This window comes from Nematostella vectensis, chromosome 5 (genome assembly GCF_932526225.1).
Source record: "Nematostella vectensis chromosome 5, jaNemVect1.1, whole genome shotgun sequence".
In the NCBI taxonomy this organism is placed as follows: domain Eukaryota; kingdom Metazoa; phylum Cnidaria; class Anthozoa; order Actiniaria; family Edwardsiidae; genus Nematostella; species Nematostella vectensis.
In genome coordinates, this window is record NC_064038.1 from 4,655,100 (window position 1) to 4,683,040 (window position 27,941).

The following is a 27,941-nucleotide window of genomic DNA, read 5'->3' on the forward strand; positions in this document are numbered from 1 at the left end:
TTCCCTAACCTTACATGAAGTACTGACCTTGGGGTCGTACATGGCGTACTGGCTGAAACCCTAACCTACCACAGGAATCCCAATACAATGATTTCGCGCTCCTCTTATCGTTGTCGAGGCTAAGAAATTCCTTGGGATGTTTTATTTTAATTTTCGAGAGCCCGTCGTTCGGGGAACAGAGGTGACGTCACTTGTTCACCCCTCTACTTTCGACTAGTACTAGTAAATGTCTTTATTTAAATCTTGTATCGGTAAGCTTGATTGAATTTGCCGCTCCTCGCGATCCTTGTTGCTATGACAATAGTCGGGACTTTCTCAGCGGTACCGACCCCGAACCACCTGCTCTTAAAGTGACGTAATGTCTAACAATCTCGGATATCATGAAAACTAACTCACTAAGAAGACATTGATGTATTAAACTTGCCCATTTGAAGGGATATAAGCGATTCGCCAAAAATATCGAAACAAGACTTTCGCGCACGGGGCAGTTTTGTAGTCTTCACATTTTATTTTGTTTTTCGTTTTCATTAATCTAACCCTGTTTAACACGCAAGGGGATTTATCTGTCGCATTCTAGCTTATATACTAACACTCTTTGACTGTCACCAACCAGGTGCAAAACAAATGCTCAACGGGCATTGATGTGTGTTTGTCGCTTGTAGCTCAACGCTTGCCATTGGTTTATAACTCTTATGAATCATGGATGAAAATAGCGCGTCGTTTACAGTGAGCCTTATATTTAACCATAATACCGGTACCCACGCATCGAATAGTGTTCTCCTAAAAATTGCACTTACGTTCATACTGTGGATTTCAATTTAAACGCAGAAATTCCAGACTATACGCACCGAGGAATCAAGGAGTCGACAACGTCCAGTCAACAGTGTTTTGGTGTTCTGCATTGTACAATCCATCCACCGCCATCGCCGGAAAATGGGCAAAGGGGTTACATTTGAGATTGTTTTGAACAGAAAGAACAGGATTTATCATCCCGGGGAGGTCGTTTCTGGGGAGTGCGTCGTGTATTCGAAAGAGAGTTTAAAGTTTCGCAGTGTCCATGTCGAGTTCCACGGAGAAGCGCGTACAAATTGGGATGAAATTGAGAACTACACAACCACGCACAAAAATGAGGAGGTTTATTTCAACAAAAAGACATCCTTATTGGCAAATGGTGAGTTAATGCTAAGTGGGGTTTATTGAGCTATTTTCTCTTTTAAAATTCATTATCAAAGGATTTTATACTCGACTGCTAGTGTTTCTTCAGTGGAACGCTATTGTCATGCAAGCACAGGTAACCCAAAAGACGCGGTCAACTCGCAATAAGCCTGCGCAACAGGTTTTTTTTAAGAGCTTGCTCTAGATTTGGCAATTGAGGATGTTGAGGATGCCGCTTGCACAAAGCCCATCATGATAATAAAGGGATTATTGTTTATTTCATTTTATCACCAAAAGACACTGATATAAAAGGTGAATTCACAGTGCGACCATCACAGTCTCTGGAACTTTCCTCGATCATAAATTCAGTCAAATGAGTCTCCATATTTCCTCGTTATTTAGCCCCTTTTCCGATAATGTGCCTCTTTTATGTATAACGGACTTCCTTGAGCCCGAGAGTTCTTAATGGAGATATCCGCTTAATGGAGGTTTCTGGTTTCGCGACTTTTGAAAATGAAAGCTAGTTAATAGGGGAATGGTTACGAAACCCGGCGAACTTCAAAGGGTGAATCTTTGTTTGGTTTTTGGCAATGTCTCACCTGGTTGTGAGATTGTTTAATAGAGCTCTACATAAGACGGCTAGATGTCCCGGTGTCCCTGCCATTTGTCGTGTATATTCGTATTTTTTAATTAATGTTTAATTGCAAAGCTAATAAAATAAATAGAATAAAAATACTCTCTAAAGAATTTAAACTCCGTTCGTTTGAAGATCGCCGGGTTTCGGGCCATTTTCCTCTATGTAGAGCGATGTTCTGAGGTATCCCCTTAACGGACGTTTGTTGTATAGTCCATCTGTATCAGGCTGTACTTATCTACTTATCAGGTTACGTTTATAATTTTGCAGGAGATAAGAAAGGGGCAGTCAGCGTTCTATCGGCAGGTAGGCATGCGCTAGAATTTTCCTTCAAAATACCACCATTCAGTCTCCCATCGTCCTTTGAGAGCACACATGGTCACGTGAGGTACTATTTGCGTGCGCGAATCAGTCGTCCTTGGCGCTTTGACGAGGTTACCAAGCTACAAGTCCACGTGATCGACTTGATAGATGTCAACTCTCCCAGACTTCTCGTAAGTATACGATTTTTAAGCTTTTAATAAGGAACCGACCATTATCGTAACGCAAAGTAATTATCTCCCAAAAAAGTATTGGCTATGGCAAATCCTGCTCAAAAGGCACAGCAAAAAAAAAAACAAAAAACAGCCCAAGTGGCTGTGCACGGCGAATATCCAGTATATTCAAGTATAAGAAACCGATCTTAAAATGTTACAAGAGCAAAAAGAAAAATAATGCGCGTATGACTCGTAAATAGTTACCCGGCTAACAGAACTTTCTTTCTGTTTGTTTCTCAGTTCACTTATCCGTGTCAGGTCTCCCTGCGGACACAAACAAACGAGAACGCGAAAGAACAGAGACGCGACAGGGATAAGTGCACTGCCCGGGGGGGGGGGGGGGGGGTCTTCAATGTAAAAGTGGTAGGGATGTTCGTCGGAAAATTCGACAAAAAAACCTAAAAAATACCTGCATGACCAAAAATTGCTACCCTAAACAATACCTCTAGATCCTTAAAAAAGCCTTAAAGAAAAGCCTTTTTTCTTTCTGGTACCCCTTAATAAAAACCTGAGGCCCGATTTTGACCCCTTAAAAATACGACGAGCATCCTTATTACCCCCTCCCCCGGGGTGCACTGATACACAAAAAAAGCTCTTCTAGCAGGGTAGCAAATAATGAGATAACGTCACCTTGCTGAGATAATAAATGTAATGATGTCCGGTATGTAGATGCCTGTATTTGGCGAGGCTCAGAAAGCCTTGAACTGCCTGTGTAACGGTACAGCGGCGCCTCTCCACGCGCTCGTGTACACGGATCGGTCCGCTTACTGTCCTGGCGAGCGACTGACCCTAACCACCGAGATACGTAATCTTCCTCTGAGAGAGCCTTACGAGACGTGCGTGTACTTGGTGCAGAGCATCACTTACAAGTCTAGCTGTGGAAGGACGAGAAGCGTCAATAAACAGGTCAGCGATGTGTGAGTAACAGCCATATTGATTTTTGAAAATACCTCCATCTACATACCCTGGTTCAAGAGCCTCGAACGTCTTTCTATTTGGCCACTAAATAGAGAGACATTCGAGGCTCTGGAACCAGGGTACCATTTACAGGAAACCCGTTCAAATTAGCTAATTTTCATACGATTAGGTCACGTCTTTGCAAACCAAGAATAGAACAAAAGTGCTAAGTACTACGAATCCCAACCTCGTCCCTAGGGTCTTCTGGGTAATTTTTACTATGGCTAACTGATAAAGCATAATTAGATTGTACGTCATGCCCAGTCTACCTACTGTCAGCTTACATTTAAATTAAAAAGGGCGGATGATTCTTAGACAAACCGAGGTGACGCAGGGCCGTAGCAGGGAGTTGGGACACTGGGGGCACGTGACCCCCAATATTAAAAAAAAATAGAAGGAAATAACCATTAGGGGCGTGGCTGTGCCTCCAATATGCTGTTATTCTGTATCGTGCCCCTCTCTCCCAATATTTCGATACCTACAACAGATTTGTGATGTCACAAAAAGAATTGGCCATGAAGTATAGAGACGCCTCGGGACGAAACTTTAAGGGTCTGTTTGTATCTTGTTTGGACTTTTGCGGCTGCCACCCCCGCAAATATATACAAGTTTGCAAATTTTCTGATTCACTGATCACTGATTTCGCCGGATTTTTGTTAAAGATAACAGTACGCGCCTGTGGGTGTATCTGATTCCCAGATTTTTAACCTTCCTCTCTTTATTTATTCATAGGTCAAAGTTCTTCAGCGCTCTTCGATGTCGCTTGAGTTGGACGAGTTTGAAGTCCCGGATGTCGTCCCGACCATGAGGAATTGTGGGATAGTATCTATATGCTACCACCTCAAGGTACCAAGAGCGCAGAGCATGCCGGACACGACGCGACAGGACTCGAAGACCACCTGGACGACACGACTGTAAACTTGTCGACCTGGACTTGGACGACAAGACTGTAAACAGTGCATATACTGACGGGAAAACAACAATGACTGACGGAATTATTGAACAAAGTGTTTCATTACTTATAAGCATATTTTCGAAGTGTTTGCGCGCAGTAGTGTACAATTTTGCGTGATGTTGTTTAGGAATTCTCTAGTCTCCTCGCAGCCGCTTTACGTTTCGGTCACGCAATGGGGAAACGCTGCGTGACCGAAACTAACAGCGGCTGCGAGGAAACTAGGAATTCTTCGGCTGATTTACATGCCTTTTGCGCCGAAACTTTACTTTAAAAATCTAAAAAAAGTCTAACAAATCACGGTAGCCTTATTTAATCATCAGCACCCCACTTGAGGGAAATCCCCTGTCCTGATGTACTGCAGTGGAATATTACTCCTCTGGCATCAGGTAAAAACGCCCAATGAGGCGTTCACTCGGAGAAAATAACAGTTCCTTGATAAGGTGGTGGCCACAGGAAAGGGCACATCCCTCTATGGGTGTGCTGATGATATATTCAATTCCTCTGCGCTACATCTAATATATTTACGTTGTTGTTGTTTACTTTAAGGTTATCGTCGCCGTTGCCCATGGTCACGGTTCCGGTGTCAATCTTGAGGTGGAGCTTCCTATCACTATAGCAACCATACCGCTTAGAAAGTCCTGCGGGCTCATCAATAAGTTAGTCCCATATTCTCGACTGACTCAAGAACCTAAGTTTTCCATGAAGACTTTCGTCGGTATAAAGCACGGTAAGGAAGTTACACAGGAATATTCGTTTTTTTTTAAATGACATCGTGAAGTTGTCATCACTGTTGCATGCATGAAGCAAAAGGGGGTATTAGTTATCAGTCAATCCCCTGAACCTCGAAATATTGTTCGGGCACGATATAGAAACATTAAGAAAATATTTGGGTGAGGGGGGGGGGGACAGCCACGACCCCTAGAAATATTGTGGGGACCCTGATCCGACCACATGTTACTCTCAATGGTAACCCAGGCAACTTTGCCTGGCAGCCTTGAACAGCCCTTCCACAATGTAAATCCTTGATAGTTTTCCTTTTCCTTTCCCCCAAACTGTTGGTCAGGCAATACTCTTTACTGTAAAGACAAAATACTCTTTTCTTTTAAAACAAAATTGGAATATTCAAACTACCCGTAACCCTCTCTGCAGGTGTCTTTAAAAAAGACGCCTGGAGGAGGCTAGTTTTCTATACTTGCTATGCCTGATATTGCACTTCTCTTTTAGTACTCGCAACTGGATCCCCTGGCTACCCTCTACCAGCTGTAGCAACGTGACGATCACAACCTGCTAGATCCAGTCCCCTATCGGAGACGTAGACACACGCTCGTTTGATGAGCTACAGAGGCATGTGCAGAGGTGTTCCCTACCACTCCCGCCCAGCAAATAAAAAAATAATAATAGGTTTATGGAATTTTCATACCATTGTAATATGAATATCAAAATTAGCTTTTTTGTATTTTGTAATTTGGTTACTGGAGAGTAGTGTAAATAGGGTTGTATAGTACAATGGAGATTAACATACTTTTTATCATAGATATACTTTTGTGAACTAAATAAAAAAAAAACTAATAGCATAGCATGCTTGTTATGTGCTCTCCAGCCAGGCCTGTGGTCAGAGGGGTTTTCAACGAGCCACCTGGTTCCAAAGGTGGCAAAAGAGGGGTTGGGACAGCACTTTTCCAATTGGTGTTATGAGAATATGTAATATTTACCAGAAAATTCGGGTGGAGGCCACTCTCACCTAATAAAAGCTACCAAAGAATCACGTCTAGAGCGGCCTCTCCTCACCTTATAAGGGCTAACAGGCAATTACGTCTAAAGTGGCCTCTCCTCACCTTATAAGGGCTAACAGGCAATCACGTCTAAAGTGGCCTCTCCTCACCTTATAAGGGCTAACAGTCAATCACGTCTAGAGTGGCCTCTCCTCACCTTATAAGGGCTAACAGGCAATCACGTCTAGAGTGGCCTCTCCTCACCTTATAAGGGCTAACAGGCAATCACGTCTAGAGTGGCCTCTCCTCACCTTATAAGGGCTAACAGGCAATCACGTCTAGAGTGGCCTCTCCTCACCTTATAAGGGCTAACAGGCAATCACGTGTAGAGTGGCCTCTCCTCACCTTATAAGGGCTAACAGGCAATCACGTCTAGAGCGGCCTCTCCTCGCCTTATAAGGGCTAACAGGCAATCACGTCTAGAGCGGCCTCTCCTCGCCTTATAAGGGCTAACAGGCAATCACGTCTAGAGCGGCCTCTCCTCGCCTTATAAGGGCTAACAGGCAATCACGTCTAAAGTGGCCTCTCCTCACCTTATAAGGGCTAACAGGCAATCACGTGTAGAGTGGCTTTTCCTCACCTTATAAGGGCTAACAGGCAATCACGTCTAGAGTGGCCTCTCCTCACCTTATAAGGGCTAACAGGCAATCACGTCTAGAGTGGCCTCTCCTCACCTTATAAGGGCTAACAGGCAATCACGTCTAGAGTGGCCTTTCCTCACCTTATAAGGGCTAACAGGCAATCACGTCTAAAGAGGCCTCTCCTCACCTTATAAGGGCTAACAGGCAATCACGTCTAGAGCGGCCTCTCCTCACCTTATAAGGGCTAACAGGCAATTACGTCTAAAGTGGCCTCTCCTCACCTTATAAGGGCTAACAGGCAATCACGTCTAAAGTGGCCTCTCCTCACCTTATAAGGGCTAACAGGCAATCACGTCTAGAGTGGCCTCTCCTCACCTTATAAGGGCTAACAGGCAATCACGTCTAGAGCGGCCTCTCCTCACCTTATAAGGGCTAACAGGCAATCACGCCTAAAGTGGCCTCTCCTCACCTTATAAGGGCTAACAGGCAATCACGTCTAGAGCGGCCTCTCCTCACCTTATAAGGGCTAACAGGCAATCACGTCTAAAGTGGCCTTTCCACCTAATAAATGCTAACAAGCAATTACGTCTAGAGAGACATCTCCACCTAATAAGTGATATCAAGCAATCACATTTAGAGCGGCCTTTTAAGATGGAACAAAACAGACATCAAAGCGTTTTTACTGTCATTTAATCAATTCAAAAATATAAAAAAAAAACAATCCCTTTCAAATAGACTATTCTTACAATCTAATTGTTTTACTGCATCTTTTTGGTGGTACATACACCACTCACAGACTGACATACATTGCACCAAAATTTCTTCAACTCAATGCATCAACATTTCTTCAACTCAAATTTCTTTAACTCAACTCAAGAATTTCTCAAGATGAGGGTGGTGGGTGCCACCTTAAAAAATGAGCATCAAAATATGAAAAATAGGTCTGGGGGAAATTTGGACTCCTACACATTTCCTTTAAAACAGGAAGGACACCTCCCTCATGGTCCCCCATTACAGTGTAAACAAGACAGGTTTGCCTACGAGTGCATTTGAATTATTGCTGCTCATATATGCGTATTGCAGCTTAGCTGTTTGCTTCGTGCTGGCATACATACTATATTGGTAATATATATTCCTTTATTTTTATCAAACGATTTAGTATTTACAAGATTTTTGTGGTGATGGGGATCTCAATGCTATAGAAATAATATTTACAAAAAAGCTATTACTAGAATGTACTTTTCATGTGAAAATTAGAAAATTTATGAAAAAAATATGAAAAAATCCTAGGTTAGATACCTATTTGCTACACTTGATACACCTTGTTGTATTTGCTACACCTTAAATAAATTGAAAAATGGAAATAACACTCAATCAATGAGTGAATTTAAACTGGTTTTCATAAACCTGTGAAACAAATGGAAATATTGAAAGTGTAATAAAGCCAGCACAAGGGAGATCAAATACATGAGAGTGTATTAGTGCTAAATAAGCTAAAGTGTGTTTCACAGCTTTATGAGAACCACTCATTATCTCCCTTGGCATGTACCCAGATTTGCTAGGGGTAGGGGGATGGTACACAGTCATGGGTGTTATATGGATACAGATTTGCAAGGGGGGGGGGATCATAAGAAATGATCTACCTTTTGGCATCTGAGATCCTGTGTACTCATCGCCATCTGTTCATTATCCTTTCCTTACAATGGTAGAATACTAAACCAAACCTACTGTGCTCTAAATCTATGATAGTCGGACGAAAATTTCAAGAAAAAATTTGTCAAGTTCAAGGTACAAATGCTACTATAAATGATGTATGGTATTGATGATTCCCAAAGCAAGGAAGAATATCAGAGAACATTTCCCATGGCACTAGTATGATACAGTGGTGCCCAACTAATCAACCTGTGATTCAAGCTTTAGAGATTTTCATTTTCATCATCCGTATTAGTGAGAAGATGCTTCTCCTGGCTGCGCTGACGTTTTTTCTCCCTCCGTCTGATTCTGTCTTTCTCCCGTTTATATCCTTTCCTCCTCCGGATGCGGCGGTAACAGCAGTATATGCAACATCCAAGGCTGATGAGGATGACACCCACAAGTGACGGCACAACAATGATCAACACATAGCCTGAAACAATCAAATTTATACATTACATCATCTCAGAGGAAAGAAAAGAGTGGTTTACCTCTCTCTTTCCCCGCTAGCAGAGGCCTCTTTTCTCTGTATTTCCCTGGGCTGGAGTTTGCAAGGAAAAGAGACCTCTGCCATGGGTTGCAAGTTCGTTTGATCAAACTGCCGTCCACCATCGTGGATGGGAGATCCAGAGCGCATGCTCCATTTATTAATTACTGGCCACTATTTGAGCCCACAATGAATAGCTCATGTGAGAAGCGTATATCCACTGTGGGATAATAATACTGCATTCAAAACGGCATCCTCCGTAGAAATATCACGTGACGAATTATAAAAGAAGCCATTCAATGCCTTATCTTCATTCAGAATTTCTTCTTTTTTGACTAACGAGTCAATCGACCGTTTACAGCTTTTGCATATTCTTCTGAAATTAGCTAATCTAAGTTTACCAAAAAGTTGTGTAACATTTTCTTAGAGTCCAACTGTGCGATATTTACATTGAAGAAACTTGCCTGTGCCCAGATGTCTTGAAACGTATTCCACAAACAAGACAAAACTTGTCTTTGCTGCGTTTGCTGTTCAATCTTTTTAGTGACGTTTTAGGTGATTGAAATTGAACAGATGTTTTCTTTTTTCGAAGAGGAGAACTAACCGGAGTTTGATTCATAATTTGCAACAAAAATTTGCATATTGACAGCTTTCTCGCGATGGTACGGGTTTTGGCACGGGGGGGACTGGGGGGTTTCATAGAAACGAGTGGGAGGCGCGAATCGCCCCTCCGGGCCTCCCAGCCCCGTCTCAGGCTTGGGAGGCGCGAATTTTTGCTTGAATTGCTCCCAATCCCCCCGTTTGGTCGTTCAATTATGCTTGTTTTCATGACTTTGAAATTCTCTCGGGATTTCTCTGCTAAAGCAGCAACGATAGGGCGATGCCATTGAGGGAATACGGCGATAAATGGCATCATGTATCTCATTCTATCGAACGCTCGATCATCGGCCATAGGTCTACGATTTTACGGCAGTCCTTGTTTGCCACAGAAGCCTCCTGTTTCCGAAATACAGTTTCAGAGAGGCGATCGAACTCTTTAAAAACACCATCTACAAAGGCATCCTCCTCTTTCCCATCGGTTGTTACTGAAAGTTTCCAGCCAATCATTTCAGATCTAATTTCATGTTTGAGTCGAGCCGCCATCTTGGATAATTGAGCTTGGTACGTCATGACATACGTTTTTAAGAACTTTCTGACTCGCATTCTAATGAATAAAGCTGTTATGAAGTATCATGGCTATATTTTTCCAATAATGCAGTTCGAACCCCCAAGGACTTGCAATTAGACCTCCGTCTGTCCTGTGGTATACCGAGCGTTCGAAGCATGAAGTGCGGAAAAGATTATTGCGGGTGGCTAGAGGTCGGCCACGCAAACACGTGCGGCCAGAGGTGCATGGACACCTACTGCAAGGTGCACCTCCAAAGGCTCCGTAAGGGCAGCCCCCTCCCCGTGCCGTGCAGGATCTGCGGCATAGGGACTCAGTCGGAGACGCGGTTGTGCCGCCCCTGCGGAGCGAATCGTGAAGGGCAGAGGATGCGTGGCGTCGAGAGGCGCGCTCGGGAATGGTTCGCACTCGTTCTGTCTGACATCGCAGCCCGCGGTACGGGCAATTAGAAACTGGGTGGCACAAGGCATACCCAAACACTCGTCCCGCCGGCTGTGATACGGGCAATTAGAGACTGGGTGGCACAAGGTGTACCCAAACACTCGTCCCGCCGGCTGTGATACGGGCAATTAGAGACTGGGTGGCACAAGGTGTACCCAAACACTCGTCCCGCCGGTTGTGATACGGGCAGTTAGAGACTGGGTGGCACAAGGTGTGCCCAAACATGGACGCTTACATAGAGGAGGTTCTCAATAGCATGCGTGACAAAGAGGCGCCCGCCTTGCTGGCAGGGCTGGTCCAGAACATCCTGGACGAGGACATCCCCGACGATGTCAAACACAAGCTGCTTAAGCCGCTCGTACCGGCGAAAGTGTGGACAGAGGAAGTCTGGCGCGAGTTCGACCCTTTGCTGCCGGGACGGCGGCAAAAGGGCCCAGAGAGCTTAGACCCCGAGAAGTACTATTCTCTCTTCGCCGGGGGCGCCCATCTTCGGTTCCCAAGCGTGGATGCCACTCTTCGGGGCCGAGACATAAGCGCCGGTGTTTACCAGGAGATACGAGATCTTGGTGGAGCAGGTGTCATTGCTCTAAAGCCGGTTATGCGGGGTCCTGACATTAATGACGATGGCTCGGCGTGGTGGGTCTCGCACGAGCGGGAGTCTCTGCGGGCAAACGCAGTGTTGCCACCGGTGCTCGAGATGGTGGACCCCGACCGGCGCTACAGACTCTTAACGGTCGTTGGTAAGGCCCCCGCAGAGCCATTGGCGCCAATCACAGAGGAGGAAGGGCGCTTGGAGTACAAGATCGGTGGGTCGTTAGTCAAAAGAGGGGGCCAAATCGCAGTCGGTGCCCTGGAAGGCATCGATGCGGGTATTTGGGAGAAAGGACGAGAGTACCTCGTCTACGTGAGATACGAGCTTCGCCCTCTACCTGAGCAAAGTGGTGAGCCTGGGCCAATGTTTGAGCGAGAGGGGAGTGACGCCTTCGCTAACTGTGTTGTGATCTATGTTGCCGACTTCTTGAGGAATCGCGGCACCTCGCGCTCCCTTGGTCTAACCAAGACACGAGGCAAGATCCTCGAGCGATTCGACAAGAAGCTGGCCACTACGGGATGCACCAAAGAAGACCTCTTTGAGATGGAAAAGAAGCTCGAGGTAAAGCTAGTAGCCGTGGACGCCCTGGGTAACGTCCTGTGGGACTCGGGGAAGTACACGGCCTAGACTTCGAGGCTGAGGGGGATCTTTGTTCGTTATGTCAGGGGAAGGCAGCGCCTCGCGCTACCAGTGCCGCCACAAAAACGCGCGAGGCAGAAGTGCGAGAGGTGCTCAATCGCTTTATAAACAGGGCGATCCCCAGAAGCACGAGGGTCTGGCTGTGTGGGCGCGTTATAGTCACGCACGAAGGCAAACTGTACCGATCGGGACAAGACGGATGGGCTATCGACAGGGCGTTTACATACGAGACTGGATATGATCCTCAATGGCTCCCTGATGACCACCAAGCCTACCAAGAGTACACCGAAGCCACGCACTCGATAGGCGGTGCAATAGGGTATCGCTTCAAGAAGTTGACCCAAAGAGAGAACATCAGGCCAACGCCTCTAAAATACAGGGACGTCTGGCGAGCGGCGCAGGTTGAGTCCAAAGTGTGGAATAGCAAGGAAAACATAGGGGCGCAGCCTCATGCGCACATCGACATGAGTGCGGCGTACCTAGGATGCGAGGACAGTGTCTTCGGCGGCGCCTCGGACGCCATTGATCTGGTACGGAAATACGGCTTCCCTACGAACGTGTATCGTATCGCGGATGTTGTGGGACAGCCATTGAGCGAGGTTCTTCAACTAACCGGGGCCATTCAGCTGACCGAGTGGGAGTTCTCTGAGGCCTGCCACCCCTACACTTCCGGGAGGGTGGGGCAGCACTTGGAGCGTAACGAGGGCTGGATCACCACGCCAGAGCTCAAGGACCTGTAAGACTCGGGTGACCTCGTCATGGCCACGGCGAGGGAGGTGTTGTATAGCGTCGGAAAAACGGACTCCATCAAGTTCCCCCACTCCATCGCGTGCCGCCCCGGCGGCGAAGACTCGCAGTACCCTGAGGGTCGATATCTCGCTGTCCGTTTCGTAGGCAAGTGCGCTCGCTATGGCGACGAGTCCTCGATCGTAGACCGCGCCCGTGAAGAAGCCGCGTATCTGACAAACCTCCTTGTGGGCACCGACCACTTATTTAACTTCAGCCTTCATGTACTCTTTCATCTTCTCTTCTGAGAGCTCCGCGCCGTAGTCATGCAGGATAGCTTTCATGTCCGCCTTGCTCGGGGTATAGAAGACCACCAAGGCCGCGATGTTCTCACGGAACGGCTTAGTGATGCTGGTGAGCTGCTGCGTGGTCACCCACACGCTAATACCCACGTGGCGCGCGCTGAACGCCAAGTTGACGAGCTGGTCAGAGCGCCTCTTTACGTCTTTCGAGGCCGCACAGTCGTCGAGTATGATTAGCGTATTAGTGCCTTCGAAGAGAGCGGAGACAAACCTCAGCAGTATGTCGATCTGACCCGCCTCAGGTGCGATGACAAACAGACGATTGTCGCCCTCGCCGAAGCCGTCGTATGTTTTGTTGTAGACAAAGGTAGGGCACATGAGTACGATGTAGTCAAACTTGCCCCGGAAAGGGCCGCGCAGCCGGTCCACTATGAATCGGGTCTTCCCGCATGACGTCGGGCCCACGATGAGAGCGTTAAATGGGATGTTTTTCGGGTCCATCCCGCGCAGAAACTGTCTGTGCTCAGTATTGTATGGACTCTAGCTGTCCGTTCAAAAGGTTCATTTGGGCGTCGGCCACCACAAACACGTGACAGTTTACGGTACCCGTGCCGCTTGCCGTGCGTTTTATCTCGAGGTGCACACCGTCGCGGGTATTGAGCAATTGGAGACCACCCCCATGGATAGCACTGTCGTCCGTCGTTCAAAGGTCGATCCACAGAGCAAACTTGTTATCGCCATAGAACGACTCGGGGCCGATTGCCGAGGCGGCAGGTGCTCCGTTGTGCCCCCCCGGGGAGGGGCGGACGAACCGCCTTTTCGCCTCCCTCCAGAAATCCGTGGGGCGCAGCCCCTGGCTGAAGACCTTGTTTGGCATGCCGTCGATTGTAACGCGAACGCTCTTGATGTCGGGGTACACGAACTTCTCAGAGTCGCGAGCCCCTGCTGTGTATGGCTCCACAAAGAGGAGCAACAGACCACTCATAGAACTTCGCGGCAGGCTGACACTCTCGTTGATTATGCTGTCCGTCCCTTTGCTAATCATGGAGGTCTTGTGAAGGTTCACTTGATTGTAGAAGAACGTTGTGCCGTTTTGGTAGGCGGCGGCTGCAGACCTCGCGAGGTTGTTGTCCCTCAGGCTTTCGTATTCCAGCTCTAGATTTTTGATGCCATAGGATAATTTGGTAGCATCGCTTCCGACTACTACCTGGTCAACCGTTGCGAGCGTGATCTCGAAGAGCAGCGCCTCGGAGAGCGCCCTTGGGTACAGTACGCCGTGGTCCGTCAGCAGAGAATGGTCTAGCGGGACGGTGTACTTCGCCCCGTGGGCGGCGTTTAGAGCGTTCTCCTTGGCGTTACTAGCCGCTTTATCGCCAGCCTTGGAGCGAAGATTGCGCATGTTTTCTGACTGTATGCCCTGCTCCAGGCGGTCCTCTCTCTCGATCATGGACAGGTAAAGCTCCTCATACGTCTTGAAGACGTCGTAGCGGTTGGTGTCCTGGAGCGTTTTTCCTGCAAACGTGATTTTCAGGCGGCTCACAAGATTTCGGCCGACGTTGTTCACGACGGTATTATTCTCTTGGCCTGAGACGGAGAGATCGAGACCGACCCTCAAGGAGCCAGGCACGAGCGTGACGCCTTCCGATAGCTTTGGGACCGCCACATATAGCGTCTCGCCTGGGGAGGCCGTCGACGGGTTGAGAGTGACCCGGTGAACAGTTCTCTCGGCTTTCAACCCCAGAGTTCTGCGTGTTCGTTGGGGGTCAAGTTTATCTCTGACTGACATCCCTATTACGTATATTATATGTCATATACGTATGTGTACATAAAGTACGAAGCCGCGTGGCTATGGTGCGGACTGTTAGACATGTCTAATATAGCATAGCACGAGTTATGCGCACGCATCATGGGTGATGTTGACGTTGACATTGACGATACCTTGCCGGGTGCGTCCGCCGATCGCGGAGCGGGGGACAACGAGACGACACCCCTTATCCCGTTTGGCCCCGACGATGGGGAGTCGATCCCAATGACGAGCACGTCATCTCGTATGCATGCTGCGCATAGCATGGCTACGCAAAGCGCAACGCAAACGACCGCTGAAACCTCGTTCATCACAGAGGGTGCAGCGAGAAGACTCGGTCTCCAGTCCCTCAGGGAGGAATACCCAGACCTTAACGAGAATCTGATACGGTTCCTGTCAGACCGGAGGGGAAAGACGCTAATACAGCTTCGCAACCTCGACAAAGGAGGTTGGACTAAACAAAGACAGCTGTTCAATGAGGACCGGGGCGTTTGACAGGACGTTGCAAAGCTGAAAGGCTTCAAGCTGGCGATGGGGTCCGTGGCAGAGATAGACGCGGTCATCTAGGAGAACACAGAACGAGTCCAAGAGCTGCAAGGGGTGGTAGCCACAGACAGGGAGACCATCGACGACCCTAACACGCCAGAGAGTCGCCGCCAAGAGGCCCGTGAGCGCAACGAGGAGAGGCTGTCCGAGATTGGCGAACTAGAACGCGAAAACCGAGAGTTCGAGAACCAAAAGCCGCTAAGCGAGCGCATCAAAGCCATCTTCAAAAAGCACGGCTTTACCGTCACCGCTATAGGGTTGGCCGTAGCGACGACGATCGCGGCCATTGTGAAGTCGCTCGGCAGGTCGCTCTCCTCCGTGGCCGAGGGGTCGGTAACGGGCTTAAGGCTATCGGGAAAAAGCTAGGCGAGCTTCTCCTTGGGCTAGTAGGCAGCATCGCGAACTTCGTGTTTAAGGCTGCAGGGGAAGCGGTGAAATTCCTTGGCGAAAATGCGTGGCTGCTCATTATAGCCGTAGCCGCGTTCTTGGTTCGTCGAATGCTAAGCAATCATCGGAACAAGTAATACGCCGCGGCCGCCACGAGCACCGACAACCCCACCTCGAGGGCGGTGTGGTCACTCTTTTCGCCCGACGTGCTATGCGCAGCCTGTCGTGCCGACGCCGGAACGGCACCGGCGCCGCCCAGGTCCGGGGCAGCCGCGCCCTCCGCGTGCACTTTCGCAGGGGCGCTTTGCCGCCGGGGCGGCACGTGGTCAGTCGCGTGTTGCACCCTAGGATGCCCACCGGCCATGTTATGAGCGGTGTTGATCGCGTTTGCGCCGAGCTTCATGGAGTCCGTGGCTTTCTGCAGCTTATTGTTGTAGCCCACGACGCTTTGCGTGTTTATCACCAGATCGCTCGGCATCAGCCACACACCTGGTGCAACCGCAAGACTCAGTCTCACCTTGGCCTCCTGCACGGCTAACTGGTACCTTTGCACGCTTTGAGTTTTCTATGATCGCTTTCTATGATCGCGTCTTCGAGCAGCTCCGTGAACTCCGCCTGCGCCTCCATGGCCGGCCCACCGGCCCCTGCGATGGAGGAACGGACGTTTACCTGTGCACCAAGCACCGTGTAGACGAACGCCTCGACCGAGCGGTCGAGTCTCCCTAGCCCTGCTTTTGTCAGCCCCTCGCCTTTGGGAGGCGCAAACCAGCTATATTGCACGCCCCCGTGGTCGTCGTTGCGTATGTAACCCACCTGCTTCCCACTATTGTACGTCCCACCTTCGTCGCTAAACAGATTGAGGTGGCTCGGGTACTCATCCGCCGCCGTGTCGTAGCCGCGGATCACGTGCACGTTGCGATACCCCTCCCCCGGGTAGAACACAAACACATCGCCTAGCCCGTGGTTCCGCCCGCCTTTCCATCGGAAGTCCGGCTTACGCGGCAAACCGAACTCTATGCACAGACGCTCGAAAGCGGCCTTCTTGTAGGGGTTACCTTTTTGCGCGAACGTGTTGTCGCCAGGCAGGGGGACGCCGAGCTCGTAGAGTATCCTCCTTGTGGTGAAGTAGACGTGAAACCTTAGAAATCCCCTGATGACAGAGGGGAGCGTGGCGAAAGTGGGGTCAGTTAGGGACACCCCACAACCGGCGGTTGCGCACCAGACCGCAAAGTTGAGTTGCTGTGGCCAGTACCCATAGGAAGGCTCCGATAGCCACCGGCGAGACTCCTTGGCGGACTTGTGCGTGACTACTGTCTCTTTGAATATGTCTCGGACCCTAGTCGTGAATGATTTGTCCTCAGCCACGTGTATCTCCAGCTGCGTGAGTAGTGGGGTGATGTCTGAGGCCGTGCTCTCCACGGGGGTCGCGGGCACGACGTAGAGCAGCTTTTGCGCGAGGGTCAGAGACCTAGGGAAACCTAGGGAAACCGGTTTTTTGGCTTGTTCGGCTATAGCGTGTTTGATATGTTCGGCTATAGAGGCTCCCGCCGCAACTGCCGCCTTCTTCGTCTCCTCCTCCTTCCTTCGGGGGACCTCGTTCAGCATCTGCCAGCCTTCCCAATCCATGCTCAACCCTATTAAACACGAAGGCGGGCTATGTTCAACACAATGGTGGTCCTACACGCTGAGTTCACCTCCGGTGAACTGACGCTCTTCTTCGGGCAGCCGATAAGACGCCCACGCTTTGTGGCGCTCCGGCAGTGCTCGCTGTTTAACAGCTGGTATAATCTCGAGAGGGAGCAGCAGATAACGACTATAGCCTCCCTCCCGCCCATCGCTACTCTGCCAGCCGGGCACCACACGGCCGAGTCCATCGTGGAAACGATCAACCGCGCTAAAAGCCAGATTCTGACCGCGAAGCTGGATCCCCTCACCGGGAAGATCACGCTCACGTCCAATGGCGTTGCGTTCCTGAATGCCGAGCTTTGCGCACTATTTGGCCTAGAGGCTAAAGACGATCAGTTGGGTGGGCGGGGCCTCGCAATGCCCTTGGGGGTCCCCCCACTTAAGGTGGCTTTGCCGAAAATAGAGGCCCTCTACGTCTTCTGCGATATCGTAGACCGCACGCAATGCCTCGCCTTAGGCGAGCCTTCAAACGTTCTCGCTTGCCTAGAAACCCGCGGGAGGCCGCACGAGAAAGTCGTCTATGGACCCGACATCCCCGTTTGTGCCGCAACATCTTCCTCTGAGTTTGTTTCGAGTATCCAAATATGGATCAGGGATGACCGCGGTAGACGGGTGGACTTTAAGGGCAAGCCTGTTCGCCTCGTATTAGAGCTAACCTAGGTCCGACGTAACAAGCATGGCAAACAGCGACGTTAGCAGCGGTGCCACATACCCCTCGCTTCCCAGCGTCTGCCCCCCGAAGGGTACGCACATGACGCCTACCGCTCCGGTAAGCATCGGCGGCGACATGCAAAGCTTCCGACTCCAGAAAATATGTGACACTCAGGCGGTTCTAGACAACGAGATAACGCATCATCGACAGGTGCGGAAGAAGTATAAGCGCGCCTTTGCCGTTACCCATGCTGTGCCTGTGGCATCCGGCATCGCTGCAAGGGCGCTTTCCAGCGCCGGGGTGGGGGTCTCTTTGAGTGGGATAGGGGTTCTGATCGGCGGTCCGCTGGCAGGGGTCGCTGGGCTGGTCGGTGTCGTGGGCGCAGGCGCAGGGATAGTCTCTAGGGGTCTTACGAGCAGGGTGGCTAAACACGAAGACACGGTGGTTTTAGCGGAGAGTAAGAAAAACTCGATCAGCGAGCTGGTCTCTAAGGCTCTGCAGGACGGGCATATCTCAGACGAAGAGTTTCGGCTAATACTTTAGGAACAAGAGAGATACTACGCGCCGCTATCAGAGCTCGACACGGCCTCGCACCGCGTGATAAAAAAAGCAGGGAAGGGCCCTCCCTGGAGACACGCGAAAAGATGAAAAAGAGGCTGCGAGAAATTCGCGAGGAGTTCGGGAGCGAGGTGTTCGAGTAAAACTCAGGCTTAAACGCCACGCCAGCGGCTTTGAATTTACGGCCGAAAAACGGTTATTCCGCGCTCCGTAGGTTGGCGGCCCAATCCACGTTCCTCGTTTTCACGGCCCTCAGGTCCTAGCACAAGGCGCTGGCGTCCCCGGACATAGATTAATGATTGCTAACCATCGCTAGTGTGTTCTGCGTAGATTTACCCATCTACGCGAAGTGGTCCCGACGTAGATTAATAACCAGCAATTATTAATCTACGCGAAACGCGTTTCGGTGCCACTGAAAGCCCCCAGCCTGGGATGGAGCTGGGGGGGTCGGAGGGGGGATTCGCGCCTCCCTAGCCTGAGACGGGGCTGGGAGGCCCAGAGGGGCGATTCGCGCCTCCCACTCGTTTCTATGAAACCCCCCAGTCCCCCCCTGGCACGTCATACAGTCGCTTATAAACGCATGCGCAACGAAAAAGTTTCGACCTATGGCAGAAGTCTCTTGTCCTCGCGGACGCCAGCCCAGCGAAATACAGAGAAAAGAGGCCTCTGCTGAACCTCTCTCTCAGAGCACAGCAGAAGAAGTTAAATGGGCCGTAAAGTGAGAAATTCACGGGCTAACTGTATATCTTCCTTTAAATATTGATCTCTCTTCCTTTTTAAAGAGCATCTTAGATATCATCTCTGAGAAACCTTATTGCGAAAAATTCACAAATTCATATTCTCTCCCCCATTTGATTTAAAAAAACTTATACCAAAATATGGAGGGTCAATGACTTACTGCTATTTCCGTGTCATGACATCTTGATTATAGAATGCATTTTGGAATGCATTAACATGATAAGAACTATCTATATACAGCCATTTTTTTCAAACCTGAATCAAATATTTTACTTTTATTACTTCACATCACGTGATGCATTCCTTAGAAAAGTTTTTAGTGGAAAAACATGATGGTAATAAATCAGAAATACAATACTTTTAAGTGTGGAACTAAGCAGAAGATAAGAGATATGAATATGTTTTAAAGCTACGGTGTTTGCTACAAAAAAAACAGGATCTATTTTTTAGATAATGTTGTCACTATTGTTGAAATTGAGTTACGCATGAATGGAAACTTGTTTAATTTAGTACTTCTGAAATTTGTGAGCTCCCCATAAGTTCATAAAATAGAGACATGGACAAACTGGTTATTATCCTTTTAACAACAAATCAAATAAGCTATACCCAAATTAGAACTGTTAGGATACCGTGCGAACCTACCTGGAACGGCACATTGTTTCAAATACCACTTGTTTCCTTTGCACCCTTTCGGGGTCAGTTGAGAGATACTGACTTTGTACGGCTTACAAGTCGAGTCCGGCTCACACCAGTAGCATTCGTAATCATCGGTGCACGGTCCACAACAAGAATTTCGTTTCTCGCAGCTAAGCTTTGGAGTGGGTGTCGGGGAAGTCGTCGCAGTGGTGTTCGGTCGAGTTGGTGTCGGACTTGAAGTTGTTTTGGGCTTTGCTGTGGTCGTTTCGGCACCGATCGCGATAAAACATACGCAGAGAGTTATCGCACTCCAACAAACTGCTTTTGTCAAGGTTTTCATGGCGAAAGGACGCTAAAAAAACCGCGACTGACAGAAGGAACGTGCTTCAGACTGCAGTACTTTCGTTTCCGAGAATTTTGTGAACTTTCTCATTGCGCAAGCGCAGGTGACCTCCTGCGCATGCGGTGCACACGTACCGCAGAATCAGAGAAGTGCGGGCGCTGTAAACAAAAGGGCACCTGTACAGGACCCGAAATGATCCCAGGACCCGAAATGACCCCAGGACCCGAAATGATCCCCAAAAGTACCCCAACTGATCCTCGGACCCGAAACGATACCGAGGAGTCCCCGAAATCAACCCCAAGGATATACGGTAATGGACAAAGGGAAAGCAGAAGAAATACTTGCAATTCTTGAAGCATAATTAGAGGTTAACAGCGACTCGATTTCTAAACAACTTGACTTATAAATTTCAACACAATACTTCTATTTATTACATTGCCCGGCGTTAAACCCATAAACAGTCTAAAACAAATACACAACTTTTAATTGCTACTGAAAGAAATACAGCATGTATAAACATAGCACAGCTTTGCTCAGATCATTCAAACTTTTGACCTTCCATCACACTCTAAACATTTTGCGGTTACGACACATGACTCTGACACTATAAATCTCATTTCCGGTAAACATCACCCCTAAAAATTAATATTCCTAAACATGTATTTCACCACGAAATCTTTGTTCACACGAGCGAATATTTACCGACACATTTTAGGCAGCCGGTTTGGCCGAGAAGATGGAATGACAAAAGCATACTGAGTTATGCACTCGAACAACCTTTCTACTACCGATGCAAAATATTAAAAGGATGTGGCTTTTGTTGAAAGCAATATTATGTGAGTTTTGAAATTCCTCATGTAGTCGTGCGTACACCCCGGCATGATCTCATGATATGATAGTCTTTCATTCACCGAAAACAAACATGCAAAAAAAAAAAAAAACTTTAAAACATTTCGCTTCCTATAAAAAGCAGCATGTCCTATCTGTAAAGACTTTCTTTTATGGCTTGTTATGTAAAAATGATTTATCCACGCCGGGCTCTTCAAATTTCTATCACAAAGAATTGTTAGTTGACCCCAATTTCTGACTCAACCACTGTATTCCCCCGCAGTCGTATATTAAAACCTTAATACTATAGTTTTAGTTAATGTAAATCCCCTTTTAATAACACAAACAAAGCTAAATGTTTCATATGTTTTTAAAACTGAAAGCCAATCCTTACACATTCCTTAGTTGTCTATTACTGTAATTCCTTGGGGTTCATTTCGGGGACTCTTGGGGATCGTTTCGGGTCCCGGGATCAGTTGGGGAACTTTTGGGGATCGTTTCGGGTCCTGGTTTCGTTTCGGGTCCTGGGATCATTTCGGGTCCTGTACACGCCATTTCTCTCTCAATTTCGATACACTTGTCAAACGCTTTTTCTAAATAATAATAGGCTATAGTCCAAGTGCAGGGATTAATTCATAACTCAACGCCATGAATCATCCAAAGAAGATTTCCCAGGAGACCTTCGATGCCGTAGTTGGTGAAAATATAGAGGAATTCGAGATGGATTTAGACGAAGCCGTTTCTGATGCTATGGAGCAATTTGTGAGTCAAGGCGTTGATTTGAGTAACTTGATTACGAGTTACGTAAGAGATGAGTCGTGTGTGGGCGGACTAAGGCACAGTAACCCTGTGAAAGGTAGGATAGAGACAGAGGGGGGAATGGGGTATCAGGGAAAGACCGCTTAGAAACCACTGTATGTTTTGTTTTGTTGTTTTGTTTACTGTATGTTTGTCTGGTTTTAAGGCTCGTCTACACGGACAACTTTTAGTTGTCAACTTTTAATTGACAACTTGAAGTTGCTCGTGTAGACGGGAAAGAGTTGACAACTTTTAATTGTGAACTCTCATTTTCCGAAAGCTAGCGTGTCAGCTTTTAGTGAACAACTTTTAGTTGTCAACTAAAAGAACGAAAGTTGACAACTAAAAGTTGTTGACCGTCTATACGAGCAATTAAAAGGCCCCTTGCATCAAATTCCAGTAACTTGTTTTTAATATTTACTTATCCTGAGATGAAGAATAGGTAAAGAGTTTTTATATGATATCAGAAAAAATCTCAAAATTTGACCACGGGCAAAGATACAAGCGTTTTAAAAACAGCACTTTCTTTTCACAAGTTGACCCCATAAACGCAGAAATTCCAGACTCTATACGCACCGAGGAATCAAGGAGTCGACAACGTCCAGTCAACAGTGTTTTGGTGTTCTGCATTGTACAATCCATCCACCGCCATCGCCGGAAAATGGGCAAAGGGGTTACATTTGAGATTGTTTTGAACAGAAAGAACAGGATTTATCATCCCGGGGAGGTCGTTTCTGGGGAGTGCGTCGTGTATTCGAAAGAGAGTTTAAAGTTTCGCAGTGTCCATGTCGAGTTCCACGGAGAAGCGCGTACAAATTGGGATGAAATTGAGAACTACACAACCACGCACAAAAATGAGGAGGTTTATTTCAACAAAAAGACATCCTTATTGGCAAATGGTGAGTTAATGCTAAGTGGGGTTTATTGAGCTATTTTCTCTTTTAAAATTCATTATCAAAGGGTTTTATACTCGACTGCTAGTGTTTCTTCAGTGGAACGCTATTGTCATGCAAGCACAGGTAACCCAAAAGACGCGGTCAACTCGCAATAAGCCTGCGCAACAGGTTTTTTTTAAGAGCTTGCTCTAGATTTGGCAATTGAGGATGTTGAGGATGCCGCTTGCACAAAGCCCATCATGATAATAAAGGGATTATTGTTTATTTCATTTTATCACCAAAAGACACTGATATAAAAGGTGAATTCACAGTGCGACCACCACAGTCTCTGGAACTTTCCTCGATCATAAATTCAGTCAAATGAGTCTCCATATTTCCTCGTTATTTAGCCCCTTTTCCGATAATGTGCCTCTTTTATGTATAACGGACTTTCTTGAGCCCGAGAGTTCTTAATGGAGATATCCGCTTAATGGAGGTTTCTGGTTTCGCGACTTTTGAAAATGAAAGCTAGTTAATAGGGGAATGGTTACGAAACCCGGCGAACTTCAAAGGGTGAAATCTTTATTTGGTTTTTGGCCCTGTCTCACGTGGTTGTGAGATTGTTTAATAGAGCTCTACATAAGACCGCTAGATGTCCCGGTGTCCCTGCCATTTGTCGTGTATATTCGTATTTTTTAATTAATGTTTAATTGCAAAGCTAATAAAATAAATAGAATAAAAATACTCTCTGAAGAATTTAAACTCCGTTCGTTTGAAGATCGCCGGGTTTCGGGCCATTTTCCTCTATGTAGAGCGATGTTCTGAGGTATCCCCTTAACGGACGTTTGTTGTATAGTCCATCTGTATCAGGCTGTACTTATCTACTTATCAGGTTACGTTTATAATTTTGCAGGAGATAAGAAAGGGGCAGTCAGCGTTCTATCGGCAGGTAGGCATGCGCTAGAATTTTCCTTCAAAATACCACCATTCAGTCTCCCATCGTCCTTTGAGAGCACACATGGTCACGTGAGGTACTATTTGCGTGCGCGAATCAGTCGTCCTTGGCGCTTTGACGAGGTTATCAAGCTACAAGTCCACGTGATCGACTTGATAGATGTCAACTCTCCCAGACTTCTCGTAAGTATACGATTTTTAAGCTTTTAATAAGGAACCGACCATTATCGTAACGCAAAGTAATTATCTCCCAAAAAAGTATTGGCTATGGCAAATCCTGCTCAAAAGGCACAGCGAAATAAAAAAAAATAAAAAAACAGCCCAAGTGGCTGTGCAAGGCGAATATCCAGTATATTCAAGTATAAGAAACCGATCTTAAAATGTTACAAGAGCAAAAAGAAAAATAATGCGCGTATGACTCGAAAATAGTTACCCGGCTAACAGAGCTTTTTTTCTGTTTGTTTCTCAGTTCACTTATCCGTGTCAGGTCTCCCTGCGGACACAAACAAACGAGAACGCGAAAGAACAGAGACGCGACAGGGATAAGTGCACTGCCCGGGGGGGGGGGGGGTCTTCAATGTAAAAGAGGTAGGGATGTTCGTCGGAAAATTCGACAAAAAAACCTAAAAAATACCTACATGACCAAAAATTGCTACCCTAAACAATACCTCTAGATCCTTAAAAAAGACTTAAAAAGAAAAGCCTTTTTTCTTTCTGATACCCCCTAATAAAAACCTGAGGCCCGATTTTGACCCCTAAAAAATACGACGAGCATCCCTATTACCCCCTCCCCCGGGGTGCACTGATACACAAAAAAAGCTCTTCTAGCAGGGTAGCAAATAATGAGATACCGTCACCTTGCTGAGATAATAAATGTAATGATGTCCGGTATGTAGATGCCTGTATTTGGCGAGGCTCAGAAAGCCTTGAACTGCCTGTGTAACGGTACAGCGGCGCCTCTCCACGCGCTCGTGTACACGGATCGGTCCGCTTACTGTCCTGGCGAGCGACTGACCCTAACCACCGAGATACGTAATCTTCCTCTGAGAGAGCCTTACGAGACGAGCGTGTACTTGGTGCAGGGCATCACTTACAAGTCTAGCTGTGGAAGGACGAGAAGCGTCAATAAACAGGTCAGCGATGTGTGAGTAACAGCCATATTGATTTTTGAAAATACCTCCATCTACATACCCTGGTTCAAGAGCCTCGAACGTCTTCCTATTTGGCCACTAAATAGAGAGACGTTCGAGGCTCTGGAACCAGGGTACCATCTACAGGAAACCCGTTCAAATTAGCTAATTTTCATACGATTAGGTCACGTCTTTGCAAACCAAGAATAGAACAAAAGTGCTAAGTACTACGAATCCCAACATCGTCCCTAGGGTCTTCTGGGTAATTTTTACTATGGCTAGCTGATAAAGCATAATTAGATTGTACGTCATGCCCAGTCTACCCACGGTCAGCTTACATTTAAATTAAAAAGGGCGGATGATTCTTAGACAAACCGAGGTGACGCAGGGCCGTAGCAGGGAGTTGGGACACTGGGGGCACGTGACCCCCAATATTAAAAAAAATAGAAGGAAATAACCATTAGGGGCGTGGCTGTGCCTCCAATATGCTGTTATTCTGTATCGTGCCCCTCTCTCCCAATATTTCGATACCTACAACAGATTTGTGATGTCACAAAAAGAGTTGGCCATGAAGTATAGAGACGCCTCGGGACGAAACTTTAAGGGTCTGTTTGTATCTTGTTTGGACTTTTGCGGCTGCCACCCCCGCAAATATATACAAGTTTGCAAATTTTCTGATTCACTGATCACTGATTTCGCCGGATTTTTGTTAAAGATAACAGTACGCGCCTGTGGGTGTATCTGATTCCCAGATTTTTAACCTTCCTCTCTTTATTTATTCATAGGTCAAAGTTCTTCAGCGCTCTTCGATGTCGCTTGAGTTGGACGAGTTTGAAGTCCCGGATGTCGTTCCGACCATGAGGAATTGTGGGATAGTATCTATATGCTACCACCTCAAGGTACCAAGAGCGCAGAGCATGCCGGACACAACGCGACAGGACTCGAAGACCACCTGGACGACACGACTGTAAACGTGTCGACCTGGACTTGGACGACAAGACTGTAAACAGTGCATATACTGACGGGAAAACAACAATGACTGACGGAATTATTGAACAAAGTGTTTCATTACTTATAAGCATATTTTCGAAGTGTTTGCGCGCAGTAGTGTACAATTTTGCGTGATGTTGTTTAGGAATTCTCTAGTCTCCTCGCAGCCGCTTTACGTTTCGGTCACGCAACGGGGAAACGCTGCGTCACCGAAACTAACAGCGGCTGCGAGGAAACTAGGAATTCTTCGGCTGATTTACATGCCTTTTGCGCCGAAACTTTACTTTAAAAATCTAAAAAAAGTCTAACAAATCACGGTAGCCTTATTTAATCATCAGCACCCCACTTGAGGGAAATCCCCTGTCCTGATGTACTGCAGTTGAATATTACCCCTCTGGCATCAGATAAAAACGCCCAATGAGGCGTTCACTCGGAGAAAATAACAGTTCCTTGATAAGGTGGTGGCCACAGGAAAGGGCATCTCCCACTAGGGGTGTGCTAATGATATATTCAATTCCTCTGCGCTACATCTAATATATTTACGTTGTTGTTGTTTACTTTAAGGTTATCGTCGCCGTTGCCCATGGTCACGGTTCCGGTGTCAATCTTGAGGTGGAGCTTCCTATCACTATAGCAACCATACCGCTTAGAAAGTCCTGCGGGCTCATCAATAAGTTAGTCCCATATTCTCGACTGACTCAAAAGTCTAAGTTTTCCATGAAGACTTTCGTCGGTATAAAGCACGGTAAGGAGGTTACACAGGAATATTCTTTTTTTTTAATGACATCGTGAAGTTGTCATCACTGTTGCATGCATGAAGCAAAAGGGGGTATTAGTTATCAGTCAATCCCATGAACCTCGAAATATTGTTCGGGCACGATATAGAAACATTAAGAAAATGTTTGGGTGAGGGGAGGGGGGGGGGGGGGGACAGCCACGACCCCTAGAAATATTGTGGGGACCCTGATCCGACCACATGTTACTCTCAATGGTAACCCAGGCAACTTTGCCTGGCAACCTTGAACAGCCCTTCCACAATGTAAATCCTTGATGGTTTTCCTTTTCCTTTCCCCCAAACGTTTGGTCAGGCAATACTCTTTACTGTAAAGACAAAATACTCTTTTCATTAAAAACAAAATGGGAATATTCAAACTACCCGTAACCCTCTCTGCAGGTGTCTTTAAACGTCACAAAAACGGGATGAAATCCGAATTGCTTTTTGGGCTTCCTGTGTTGAACAAATTCCTTTTAAAAAGGGAAGGACAGGGCCCCCAAGCGCCTTCTTTTCTGGAGCTTTCTGGGCAAAAAAGATGCCTGGAGGAGGGTAGTTTTCTATACTTGCTATGCCTGATATTGCACTTCTCTTTTAGTACTCGCAACTGGATCCCCTGGCTACCCTCTACCAGCTGTAGCGACGTGACGATCACAACCTGCTAGATCCAGTCCCCTATCGGAGACGTAGACACACGCTCGTTTGATGAGCTACAGAGGCATGTGCAGAGGTGTTCCCTACCACTCCCGCCCAGCAAATGAAAAATAATAATAGGTTTATGGAATTTTCATACCATTGTAATATAAAGATCAAAATTAGCTTTTTTTATTTTGTAATTTGGTTACTGGAGAGTAGTGTAAATAGGGTTTGTATAGTACAACGGAGATTAACATACTTTTTATCATAGATATACTTTTGTGAACTAAATAAAAAAAACTAATAGCATATCATGCTTGTTATGTGCTCTCCAGCCAGGCCTGTGGCCGGAGGGGGTTTCAACGAGCCACCTGGTTCCAAAGGTGGCAAAAGAGGGGTTGGGACAGCACTTTTCCAATTGGTGTTATGAGGATATGTAATATTTACCAGAGATTTTGGGTGGAGGCCACTCCCACCTAATAAAAGCTACCAAAGAATCACATCTAGAGCGGCCTCTCCTCACCTTATAAGGGCTAACAGGCAATCACGTCTAGAGCGGCCTCTCCTCACCTTATAAGGGCTAACAGGCAATCACGTCTAGAGCGGCCTCTCCTCACCTTATAAGGGCTAACAGGCAATCACGTCTAGAGCGGCCTCTCCTCACCTTATAAGGGCTAACAGGCAATCACGTCTAAAGTGGCCTCTCCTCACCTTATAAGGGCTAACAGGCAATCACGTCTAGAGTGGCCTCTCCTCACCTTATAAGGGCTAACAGGCAATCACGTCTAGAGCGGCCTCTCCTCACCTTATAAGGGCTAACAGGCAATCACGTCTAGAGTGGCCTCTCCTCACCTTATAAGGGCTAACAGGCAATCACGTCTAGAGTGGCCTCTCCTCACCCTATAAGGGCTAACAGGCAATCACGTCTAGAGCGGCCTCTCCTCACCTTATAAGGGCTAACAGGCAATCACGTC

The 27,941-nt window shown here is 47.3% G+C and overlaps 3 protein-coding genes and 1 long non-coding RNA gene across 6 annotated transcripts in view; 2 read left to right on the forward strand and 2 right to left on the reverse strand.

Moving 5' to 3' along the window:
• Positions 1-743: 743 nt before the first annotated feature.
• LOC125563220 (arrestin domain-containing protein 3-like) lies at positions 744-26,366 on the forward strand. Its single transcript, XM_048728249.1, has 6 exons — positions 744-830; positions 22,167-22,509; positions 23,399-23,622; positions 24,336-24,572; positions 25,355-25,468; positions 26,124-26,366. The coding sequence occupies exons 2-6, from the start codon at positions 22,272-22,274 to the stop codon at positions 26,349-26,351; spliced, it is 1,041 nt and encodes a 346-aa protein (XP_048584206.1). The 5' UTR covers positions 744-830; positions 22,167-22,271; the 3' UTR covers positions 26,352-26,366.
• LOC5509165 (arrestin domain-containing protein 3) lies at positions 829-5,811 on the forward strand. 2 transcript variants are annotated; one of them, XM_048728247.1, is made up of 7 exons: positions 829-1,171; positions 2,060-2,283; positions 2,995-3,231; positions 4,015-4,128; positions 4,784-4,964; positions 5,213-5,227; positions 5,453-5,811. In XM_048728247.1, the coding sequence occupies exons 1-7, from the start codon at positions 934-936 to the stop codon at positions 5,509-5,511; spliced, it is 1,068 nt and encodes a 355-aa protein (XP_048584204.1). In that variant the 5' UTR covers positions 829-933; the 3' UTR covers positions 5,512-5,811. The 2 variants fall into 2 exon arrangements, with proteins under 2 accessions (XP_048584204.1, XP_048584205.1); XM_048728248.1 differs by lacking the exon at positions 5,213-5,227 and having other exon boundaries at positions 5,462-5,811.
• LOC125563222 overlaps positions 7,264-27,941 on the reverse strand; it is a 33,764-nt gene continuing 13,086 nt past the window's right edge. For both annotated transcript variants that reach the window (XR_007308235.1, XR_007308236.1), the window contains exon 3: positions 7,264-8,314. This is a non-coding gene — a long non-coding RNA (uncharacterized LOC125563222). The remainder of the gene's footprint in view (positions 8,315-27,941) is intronic.
• Positions 7,710-20,006, reverse strand: LOC125563221. Its single transcript, XM_048728250.1, has 2 exons — positions 19,648-20,006; positions 7,710-8,715 (listed from the first exon to the last, which is right to left on the reverse strand). Exons 1-2 carry the CDS (start codon positions 19,979-19,981, stop codon positions 8,507-8,509), a joined length of 543 nt encoding a protein of 180 aa, XP_048584207.1. The 5' UTR covers positions 19,982-20,006; the 3' UTR covers positions 7,710-8,506.